Source organism: Thunnus maccoyii, chromosome 21, assembly GCF_910596095.1.
Source record: "Thunnus maccoyii chromosome 21, fThuMac1.1, whole genome shotgun sequence".
Taxonomy (NCBI): Eukaryota; Metazoa; Chordata; class Actinopteri; order Scombriformes; family Scombridae; genus Thunnus; species Thunnus maccoyii.
Genome location: NC_056553.1, coordinates 15,128,152 through 15,139,289, shown reverse-complemented (window position 1 = coordinate 15,139,289; position 11,138 = coordinate 15,128,152). Strand labels below are relative to the sequence as shown.

The 11,138-nt window shown below is 39.3% G+C and overlaps 2 protein-coding genes and 1 non-coding gene across 3 annotated transcripts; 2 read left to right on the top strand and 1 right to left on the bottom strand.

Moving 5' to 3' along the window:
- The first annotated feature begins 2,307 nt into the window (after positions 1 to 2,307).
- Positions 2,308 to 2,381, top strand: trnat-agu. Its single transcript has one exon. It is a non-coding gene; the product is annotated as a tRNA-Thr (tRNA).
- Positions 2,382 to 3,325: 944 nt separating this feature from the next.
- Positions 3,326 to 5,546, top strand: cmbl (carboxymethylenebutenolidase homolog (Pseudomonas)). Its single transcript, XM_042398888.1, has 6 exons — positions 3,326 to 3,451; positions 3,642 to 3,856; positions 3,982 to 4,089; positions 4,301 to 4,443; positions 4,713 to 4,804; positions 4,994 to 5,546. The coding sequence occupies exons 2-6, from the start codon at positions 3,642 to 3,644 to the stop codon at positions 5,171 to 5,173; spliced, it is 738 nt and encodes a 245-aa protein (XP_042254822.1). The 5' UTR covers positions 3,326 to 3,451; the 3' UTR covers positions 5,174 to 5,546.
- A 152-nt stretch (positions 5,547 to 5,698) lies between these two features.
- cct5 (chaperonin containing TCP1, subunit 5 (epsilon)) lies at positions 5,699 to 11,098 on the bottom strand. Its single transcript, XM_042398886.1, has 11 exons — positions 10,894 to 11,098; positions 9,904 to 9,964; positions 9,046 to 9,210; positions 8,294 to 8,492; positions 7,911 to 8,103; positions 7,365 to 7,514; positions 7,092 to 7,211; positions 6,707 to 6,892; positions 6,479 to 6,616; positions 6,184 to 6,364; positions 5,699 to 6,018 (listed from the first exon to the last, which is right to left on the bottom strand). The coding sequence occupies exons 1-11, from the start codon at positions 10,996 to 10,998 to the stop codon at positions 5,891 to 5,893; spliced, it is 1,626 nt and encodes a 541-aa protein (XP_042254820.1). The 5' UTR covers positions 10,999 to 11,098; the 3' UTR covers positions 5,699 to 5,890.
- Positions 11,099 to 11,138: the final 40 nt, after the last annotated feature.

Below are 11,138 nucleotides of genomic sequence, written 5' to 3'. Positions count from 1 at the left end.
TTAACCATAAGTAAACCTTATTTAAGCTTGTGATACTGATGTCCTTGATTTTCATGGTGTTTTCTATGGAAACACATCTCATTCACCAAAGAGAAAAAACATTGAGGCCTTATCTTGTAATAACTTCCATATCTCTTACTTAATCATAAAACAACAGCAGTAGCATTAAACTCAACTGCATCTTAACTGCAGACAAACACATTGTAATAAGTGACAGACGATACCACCAGTGATCAGTGTGACTGAATCTTTCTCCAGGACATCTGGTTTACGCTTGAATACTAACAAAACTAGATATGACCACTTTTAAATTTATTGACCTTATTAACCTACTAGAATGTGCATTTCCTGAAGAAAATGCATTTGATTGCTGTTAGCTGATCAGACTGCCAGCTGCTGCTGCTGCTACAAGCAATTTATTTTAATATTGTAGCACCACTTACAGGGGAGGTTATATAAAAGTCAGAAGTGTAACAGTCTGCAGCAAGTGAGTAACATACACATCTATCTTCATCATGGTTTGAATTGTTTTGATGTTGATCAGAGAGAAAACTATCTGACTCCTCTGACAAACAATAGCCTCCATCATGTAAATTGTCCAGATAAAAGGTTTTCTGGACAATTTTCACACCACTGCAATACCTGCTGGGAAGTATATTCAAATAAGCTAACACTTTCAACAACTAAATTTGAAGAGATTTTATGTATTGTTTGTGTGTGTGTGTGTGTGTGTGTGTGTGTGTGTGTGTGTGTGTGTGTATGCGTGTGAGAGACTGAAACAGTTTTGAATTGTTAATGAAACCTGAAGCCACGGAAGGTTTGAATGTACTTACAATTAAAAGGGAAAGAGAGAATCTCAATCAGCTGATTAGAACCAGCTGTGTGTCTCTGTGCCTGTATTTCCTTAAAAAGAGCAGTCTTGCCAGGAGCAAGGATCAAACCTCATTGAGAATCTGACCATGAGCATGTTTTAAACCAGTGAGCTGGCAGACTAGCCCTGATGTATTGAGAAAAAGTTCCAATTTTGTTGAGGGAAAATTTATTTGCTTATAACTAAAGTTTGTAGCCCAGAGGTTTGTACATCATTGGTAACAGCAGGATTAGTTTAGAATGAGGATATATAATATCTGTACACAGTATTTGAAGGAAAAGAGAATCTGTAAGTATAAGAAACAGGAGGGAGCACCTGCAATTAGTACTGTCAATGTCAATGTCAGTGAGAGTTGGACAGTGTACTTGCTATCAATTGAAGTCTAGATCTCAAAAACTATAACTCTTATGGGAATGTATTTACATTTTGAGAGAGAGGGGGCTTGTGGCAACATTTTGAGGTATGATTTGTGCTTGAAGCTTTAAAACTGTGGGAGTGAGATGTGTTTAGAATTTATTTTCTGGTCTAAAAACAATCTTTGCTCTGCACTGGTGAGATCTGAAAACTGCTGTAAAAGCTTCCACTTTAGACGTAAATTGCTGCAAAAGAACAAAAGGTATCACAACAGAGAGTTTGAAATTGACAAAAGTTCCAACTCAGACAGCACACGTCTGCTGAATTGCAGTGACATTTGAATGTTTTTTCTAGCACAAAGTGCAGCAGTTGAAAAGGTCCAAAAAACATACGGCATGTGGAATAAGAAGTAGTGGAATAATAAAGAGTGAGAGGAACAAAGTGTGATTGCTTTTAGCACACAAATATCACACAGATGCAAATCCTCTGCAAGCAAACCTTTATTTTTGAGCTTCGTGTCAAAACTATTGAATCTTCTCTTAACAAAAAGGCTCTATCTGTAATGTTATTTTGTTCTAACTAACAGTAAAAAAAAAAACCATTTTGTCTCCATTATTATTTAAATAAAGGCCACGGACTACTTATCTTTATTTATTTATTTTTTTTTACTTTATTGGTTTTTCTCAAGCCAGTTAGTTTTATTGTATTTTTTAATCTTGTATTTCTGTTTGCATTCACGTGTTCACTGAAACTGTGACATACAGGAAAACAATCTCATAAACGAAAGCATGGATTTCATAATTATCTAATAACACATCTTTCCAGCAAACCACTTTCAGTTCGGGGAACGTTGCCTGGGGGTTATTACAGAAAGTTTGTCTTATGTTCCACGAACAGTAATTTTACCAAAAAACGAACGTTCGCGGAACGTTAAGAAAACTAAATAACCCTGCAAAGAGGGGACTAAACCAACACAGAGAGCGGTGCTGACAATGAGTCTTGATTGGAAAACGAAAGTGGGAAAGTTGACCATGACATATGCGTGGACATGAACTACTGGTCTATGATATCCGGCCATCACCGGCGCCGTGGCTTAGTTGGTTAAAGCGCCTGTCTAGTAAACAGGAGATCCTGGGTTCGAATCCCAGCGGTGCCTTTTAGGCACACCACCTGAACCAGAGCTCTGTGCAACAATCAGTAATCTGTAAAAACCTCTCCGCTCTTTGTCCGTCATTGTTTGTCTAGCAAACAGTGACAATTTGGTACAAGTAGTCACAGTATTACCGGAAGAAGTTGTCTGAAGTATGCAAAATGTCAAGTTATATGTTCATTGTGAAAAGTATACACACTTACACAGAACACAAGATTACATCCGATTTAGAGGTTGATTTAGGATTTATGCATAAACTACTTACAATAGTAAACACAGCAAATAAAAAAAAAACAACCATAAATATTTTTATCTCTTGAAGTTAAGCTGTCATGTGACTTCATGCTATTGAGTGTGTGAAATGTCATAGCTTAACTCAACAGCAATAGAGATGAGTCATTGTGACTGAGAAACTAAGAATCCCTTTTTATTTATTTTTACTTTAAAGTCCCATTAATTTACCCATTAATAATGACTGAATTATTTTTCATGGACATTTAAGGTGATTATTAATGGATTCAAATAAATTAAGGAATTTTAAATAGATTATTTGCATACTTTGAGTGGTTAAAAGGGGTAAAATTTTTTTTTTGGTCATTTTTAAGGAATCTGACCTTTGCAAATTAATGGACAAATTAAAGGATCTCTGGGACTAATTAACGGTATTTCAAAGGATTCTTGTTTGAAAGTGTGTTGATAAAGAACTAGGTTGCATGTAGCTGCACCACAGATATGTAATTGAGACTCAAAATGTTTCGGTATACTTAAAATTGTCTAAATCTTTCTCATCGCTACCAAGTATTGGCAACCCTATAGCCTTGCATTAGCATGTATGACTATTACTAACACCCAGTGTTTTAATTTAATGTTGAATCCACCATCCAAAGGCTGCTCAGAACATCCAATAAAGAGGTGTACTTACAGCTTTTATTTTGAAGATCATGGCAGGAATTTGTTGCTGCCTTTCTAACTTGACAATATTCATACACAATCAATACTTTGCTGCAACTTTTTACGGCTACAAAAGACTCGATTAGATAGACAGATTGTTTCCTCTTTCACCAGAAACCGATACGGTATGTATTGTACTGCTTTTTAAACTTCACTCCATTGTAGATTTTTTTTTGTTTGAAAAGTGCTTTGTCATTGTGTTGCAATGTTTTCATAACCATGGTTAAGTGACTCCCAGCACGTGCACAGTTCAGAGAAATGTCCATTTTAATTAGTATTCCCACTTCCCACCTGACTGTGTCTGTCTGTCAGCAGATGGCCAATGAGGCTAAGCCATGCCCCTGTGATATCGGGGATCGGATGGAGTACGGGGGGCTCGGCCAGGAGGTTCAGATAGAGCACACTAAAGCTTATCTAGTAAAGCCTTCCGCTGCATCTGACAAGGCCATCATTGTCATACAAGACATCTATGGATGGCAGCTTCCCAACACCAGATACATGGCTGATATGCTGGCAGCCAATGGATACATGTGGGTAAAATACAGTATTCCTCCACTGTGTGTTCTGTAATGTACTGTTTAGCTTTAATATGATGTTTACAAGCTTGCATAACAGTGATTTTCTCTGACCTTTTTTTTTTTTTTTCCCTGAGCAGTGCTGTTTGTCCAGACTTCTATGTTGGAAAGGAACCATGGAGTCCATCACATGACTGGTCAAAATTTCAGGAGTGGCTTGAAGACAAAAAGCCGACCAACATCAACAAGTAACTAGAAGTCTAATTTTCAGTTTATTGAGCAGCTAAATGTCCAAGGTGAAAGTTGAAATATCTAGCTCTAGTTGGTGTTGGTTTTCATTATTGTATTTCACATTCTAGGTCATTTAAATAGAGCAATTGTTCATATGATGTGGATTTTTGTGATAACATTCATTTTCTAGACATTTGTTCACTATTGACCTTAACATTTCCTTCCCAGAGAGGTGGATGTAGTGCTGAGGTTCCTGAAGGAGCAGTGTGGGGCCAAACACATCGGAGCAGTAGGCTTCTGCTGGGGAGGGGTTGCCACACATTACCTGGCCCTGCAGTATCCAGAGGTCAAAGCTGGAGTGTCAGTCTATGGTCTGTCATTTCTGCATGAAGTGTCACAGTTTATTTTAACAATAGAGCCTGACTTATTTAAAAATATAATTTCAGATATTTTATGCACAAAAAGAGATTTGAATGAGAGATATGCATGATTTTGTCTTGGTGGCAGTGGTGCCAACTTCATTTTCATAATGCATAACACATTGACGCAGCACAGAAGCAAGACTATGCACATCTAGGAATGGACGCAGTATAGTTTCTGTTGGTTGAATTTTGTGATGGGCTTATGCAATACTGTACAGGGATCATCCGTGAGAAAGAGGACAGATATGAGCTGAAGAGTCCTACACTATTCATCTTTGGAGAGAAAGATGAGGTTATCCCACTGGACCAGGTTAGTATGCATCAACTTAATAGCTTTCAACAGATAAAGGATTTCTGCCAGTTTGATAGTGATGGTATACCTGCCTGGTACTTAAATACCAAATGGCATCCTTGCAATAATTTCCATAACCCTCTAATATGCTACAATCTCTGATATACAACCACCAACAACCTGTGCTGACATCCTTCTGCTCTTCAGGTGAGAGTCCTTGAAGCGAAGCTAAAGGAGAAATGCACGGTGGATTACCAGGTCAAGATCTTTCCTGGCCAGACTCATGGGTTTGTTCACCGCAAGAGAGAGGACATCAACCCTGCAGACAGATCAAGCATTCAGGAGTCCAGAACAGACATGCTTAATTGGCTGAACAAGTACATGTAACTGAGAAGGTCAGACGAGCCAGCGCAACAGTCAGGGACATGTAACACTGGACAAGCAACTGGTGCCTTTAACCTTGTTTCATAGACAAGATGAAAAGATGACAAGGCCAAAAAGTAAAATGTAGAGGTACTCTTTATAGCATGCTGGTCATTGTTGCCCAAATCTTTGTTTGATTGGTGACTTTTTTTTGTATGTTTTAATTTAGGAGTCTGAACCTTTGGACATTAAGAAACTGTGATTTCAATACCAGTTAAATGTGAATTTATGTTGTGGACCCAAAGCTATTAAGCACTTTCACAAACTGGATGCAGTATGTTGTCTTGTACATGTAAGATTGCAAGCATTAAAGAACACTTAAAGAGGTGTAATCTTACCACTTTCTGTATACGTCATGCTTGCAAACATTTTATTGAAGTTCTGAAAGACATAATAATGTAACCTAACATGGAGTATACAAATAAAAGTCAAGTATTATCATCATGTTCAACACTGGGAGCATGAAATCAGAACTACAGAGTCTGGAAATTTCAGCGGACCAACATTTTAATGGTGACTTTGATACTACAACAGCTTGAACATTTTGTATCAAACGATAAATAGCAATACGCAGTGCGGTTTGGACATGGTGCTCGGGGAAGTGCCTAAAATCTCTAGAGCAGCTCAGACATCTTTGAGTGTTCCAGAGCACAGCCGAGCCTACTGGTGTTCAGGAGGCCTTCAGTCCTCAGTCTCTCCCGGGCTTCGGATGTCATCGATCTTAAGAATCATTTTGACCACTTGAGTAGCCAGCAAGATCTGCTGCTTCTTGCCGATCAGGGTCTCGATCACATGTTGCTGCTTCATGTCTGTATGGGAGCAAAGGAAAAAAAAAAAACACATTTAATGTCATGTCCTCTTTGCTTTGATGTGCTAATTAATTGTGTAGTTGGAATGAAGTCACATTGGTACATACTGCATTCAGGGGATACACATGAGCTTGTATCTTGCCCTGTGTGTATGTGGTTCCTTACCATTGGTGTTGTTGTGCAGACAGTCGATGCCAAGGAAGGGGTTGTTCTCTCTGACCTGTCTGGCTCTGACCTCTGTCATAGTCTGGATCGGGTTCAGCCCGCTGTTCTCAGCCAGCGCCATTGGGATTACCTCTAAAGCATCAGCAAATGACCTCATGGCATACTGCTCCAATGATGGGCACTAGAAATTAGAAAGGAAAGGAAGTTAGAGGGGATTTAAGCAGCAACATGAGCATCATCATGTTTAATGCTAAATGAAAATATTCACAAAGTCTCAGGTGTTTTGGTGTCTCACCTTATCTGCAGCCTGGTTGACGGACAGAGCACATGCAATCTCTGAAGCTCCACCTCCGTACACAACGCGGTTGTCTCTCACCAGATTGCGAATTACACAAAGAGCATCATGGAGAGCACGCTTGGCCTCTTCAATGATCTAACGAGACAGATAGAGTAAATAGTAAATCAACAGGGATACATCAACATCAATGGATACATTGGCAGAGAGTTAAGTTTTTGTGCTTACCATCTTGTTGCCACCACGGATGAAAATGGTTACTGCCCTGGTGTTTTTGCACTCCTGGATAACCAACATGTGATCCTTTGTAGTGCCAAAGGAGATCTCCTTGACCAAGCCAGCTGTGCCAAGCTTCTCGGGTGTCAGCTCACAGAACCTGGGCACGATGCGGCCTCCTGTGGCTATGGCGATCAACTGCGCGGGAAACATGGTTGACATGAATTTGCATACACAAACAATAAAGCTCTTTTGTATCATAAACCTTCTACTCATCAGCACCACATGGCCATCAAATATATATATACACACATATACATACACACACATATACATACATTTTTAGTAACAGCAACTTTACATCGAGGAGTTCCGTAATGTGACAAATGTCTCTCACCTCGATCTCAGGCCCTCCGACCCAGCGCACAGCAGGCAGCTCATTCTGAAGCAGAAGGTGGTTGGCTTCATCATCGAAGCCCCACTGGCAGATGGCCAAATTAGCACCATTGCTTTTGACCTAAAAGAAAAATAAGAGTTTACATTTTAAGATAAACCACATGTGCCAACGTGGCTGCCAAGAATTCAGTTTTAGTAGCTGTCATATTTGTGATCATCTGAAATTTACTTGCTGCCTGAAGCATCAGCAGCTAACAAATTCTGTGGTACTAACCTGTTGGATCATCTCCTCAAACTTCTCCTTTTCATATTTTTGGAGGGCTTTGTAATCCTCCACAGAGGTAACGTCCAACTTATGCTTGGTCTTGGGCTTTGGGGGCTCAAATGGGCAGGTGAGGATGGCAATTTTGACATCTTTCAGAACCTGAATAGTGATGAAAAATGGTTGGTGTTAGCCCCATTATTGTACAACTGTCACAAATTCATAGAATAAAATTTGTAGTGTCCTTTTGCAGCACTAAAAAGCAAATAACTGTCCTTATGTGTTGTAACCCATACATTACTATCTACTTCTAGCTTTTCTATCCTTTAATTGCTATGAAACACATGCTGAAGTAATTAGACTCACAATGAACACCACTTTGATGATGTCCAACAAAAATGGCTATTATACTAGGATTTTTTGTGACTGTTACATGGATGGATGTCAGACACACACATTAAATTTGTCCATATACACTGTCAACTATTTGATTCCACACGATTGACGGTGACATTGAGGATAGAGCAGATGACATCTGAATGTGATATCCCTTTGTACCTTGGGCATCTGAGGGTGGCTGAACTCCTTGTCAACTATGACTCCCTTGATGAGCTGTGTGTCCTCCAGCTTGCCTCCCACCTTGCCCTCCATCTTGATAAGCTCAAAGTCTACATCCTTCCTTTCCATGTCGGCCACAGTGAGGATGGCATTCACTGCGATCTCTGCCATCTGTCTGTGGCACCGGTTGATGCTGAAAGACAACAGTACAATTTTGTTGACATCTTAGCAGTCCTTAGGTGCAACTAGTGTTACAAAGTAAAAATATCACTAAATATATGCCTTCATATTCTGTAATTTACCCCCCTGAAGTACCAGTTCCTGATAATTGTGTTATGGTAAAAAAAACAAAACAAAACACACTATCGTGTCTATAAACTCACACTTTAGAACCCAGTGTTGTCATGGCGGTCTGAATGAGCGGTTCTGTGTTGTTGGGATCGCAGGGGAAGGTTTCTGCCATTTTGTCCAGCTGCTCAATAGCAATACGTGCGGCTTGGTCATAGCCGTCAGAGATCCTGATGGGGTGGATCCCACGATCCAGCAGCTGCTCAGCCTGCTCAAGCAGAGCCCCAGCCAGCACTGAGGAGGAAAAGGAAAATACATTAAGATCATTACCAACAATAGCTGAAATGGTTGGATACCACAGGTTGCCTTCATCAGAATTGATATAATATCGATGATGCCATTTGATTTTGCATATTCCTAATGCACACTGAAATGGCTACAGGATGCTTAAAGTTCAGCGTATTTCTGAAGCCTCCCATGTATTTCATATCCTCAATGCATTGAGACTATAATATGGCGTTAACAGAAGCTCATGAATTAAGTGTCATGTATTTGTAGTATTTTGTAGCACATCACATGATAAGATGCACAACCCCTATGGTGGCACAAAATCCAACTGCTTTTAGAGATGGAGATTGTACAGCACAGTTATCTCCTTTTACGTAACACCCATCTAGGGTTGCATAAATGTAATAATCAACTGGTTAATCTCGCAGAACTATAAATCTATTCATATGCCTAAGGTATCTACATTAGGGTTGCCAGCACACCTCAACAAGAGGTATAAATCCAGGTTTATAGCTGTTAAAAATCAGTCCCCTAGACCCCTCATCTTCCTTTTCCGTACCAACAACTCCAGTAGTTCCATCACCAATCTCATCATCCTGGGACTTGGACAGCTCCACCATAAGTTTAGCAATCTGGTGGTCCACATCCATCATGCTAAGAATAGTGGCTCCATCGTTGGTAACAGTCACTTCTCCATCCCTGTCAACCATCATCTTGTCAAGACCTGGATGCAAAAATTGAAAAAAGGGTTCATGAAAAGTGAAGTGTGATCTTGGCCATAGGGTTAACATTGCAAACACAATTGCATGTGGGAAGGATACCAAATATACAAATTAGTGATCAAATATGTCTCATGATAATTAAAGACCCCCTGCACTCAAAAATGTGTTTTTCTTTGTGTTACTTCAGTTGAATGTTTAAGCTTTACTTTGGAGAATGATGTATGTGCAGAATTTGACACTAGAAAGCTATTTTCACCTTCACCTGGCATGTATCCATGAGCATGATTTTTGACATCACAACTAATTTGGAAGCTAACTGTTAAAACTGTGTGATGTGGAAATGATGCCTCCAGTACACACATACACTGAGAATGGACTTTTCAGTGAAGCAGGAGACATCCTGTGTCCAACAGTTAAACTTTAGAAAGTAAAAATATTTGCATATTTATTGATTCTGGAATTTTTAACAGGGGAGAGGAAGTTGACATTTTAAGGGTTATAACAAAATAATTTAACTTTCTTTGTGTGGGCACACCATATCAGACACTAATTATTACTCAAAATGGAGTATTTTATTTACATCTTAAAACATGTTTGGATGGGGATCTTTAAGTTGCACAGAAGCTCAGCATCTATAAGCACTCATCCAGGATCTTTTAGGAAGTCAGATGTGACTGCATTGCATTGGTTCTCACCATTAGGTCCCAAAGATGTTTTAAGTGTTGATGCAACTGCCTTAGCTGCCATAATGTGAGACTGCAAAACACAAACAAGACCATGTCAGCTCACATCTTAGTCTTTCATGCACAAGACAAGTAGAAGATGCCATCTGTGAGAAAAAAATTGACATTTTAACCCTTACATAGTGTTCGAGTCATATTTGACCCATTTTAACATTTGCCAGCAACAAAACACCCTAAATTACATTATTTAAACCTGAATTTCTGTAATATTTCCCAAAGTATATCAGAATATATAAGAATATTTCAAAAAATATTTTCAAAATTATTTAATTTTGTGCAACTGGTATACATTTTAGCACATAGAGGGTGTTCTGAGTCAGTGTTGATGGTTTTCAGGAAGTCTACCATTCAAATGTTGTTGCATCCTTCACTTCCAGTAAATTAATGGAAATACTTATGGCCGTTATGTTCTCCTGTTTTAGATAGCCCGAGACTGAATGTATTTTACATGTAAAAGAATAGTCTCAAAACTAAAGAAAACACTCTCTCTGCTCTCGTAAACATAAATGACGGATAAATCACCCTTTCAATAATGACTATGGATGCAAAATACATTTGTGGTTCAAATTTGGTGTAGAGAATAGTTATATAGGAACACTGTGAAGGGTCAGAATATGAATAGTTTGTAAGGGTTAATATGAAAATAATTTGCATCAATAATGTCCATTTGGGGCACAGCCCAATGTAGCAACACCCACCGGCTAAGCGTTGTACAGAAAGCACATGGGCCTCATGTTAGCATGCAATGACTAGCGAAACATTTAGATAATGATAACATGTTGATAAAACAACACCAGCTTAGTTAGATAACTACTTTGACACTTATGACTCTTAGTTGTACATATTAACATATACCATGCTGGCTTAATGTGCCTTGTAAATTAACTATAACAAATTAGCACTTTGCTAGCCAGCATGCCACAGTTAGCTAACCCATTGTACCTTCAATGCGTCAATGCCGGATAGCCTAGTCTTCTTATCCTGGTCTTTAATGATGATGAAAGGCCTTCCATATTCATCGAAGGCTAATGTCCCCAGCGAGGACATGTTGGCTGACGGATTGGGTCACTTATTAGGTGAAGCACGGATGAAAAAGATGAGTTTTGCTGTGTAACTGTGGAGTGTGGCTGAGCTGAAAGCCGCACCGGTCTGCAGGCAAATTCTGGAAGGATCCACGGGCGGGGAGG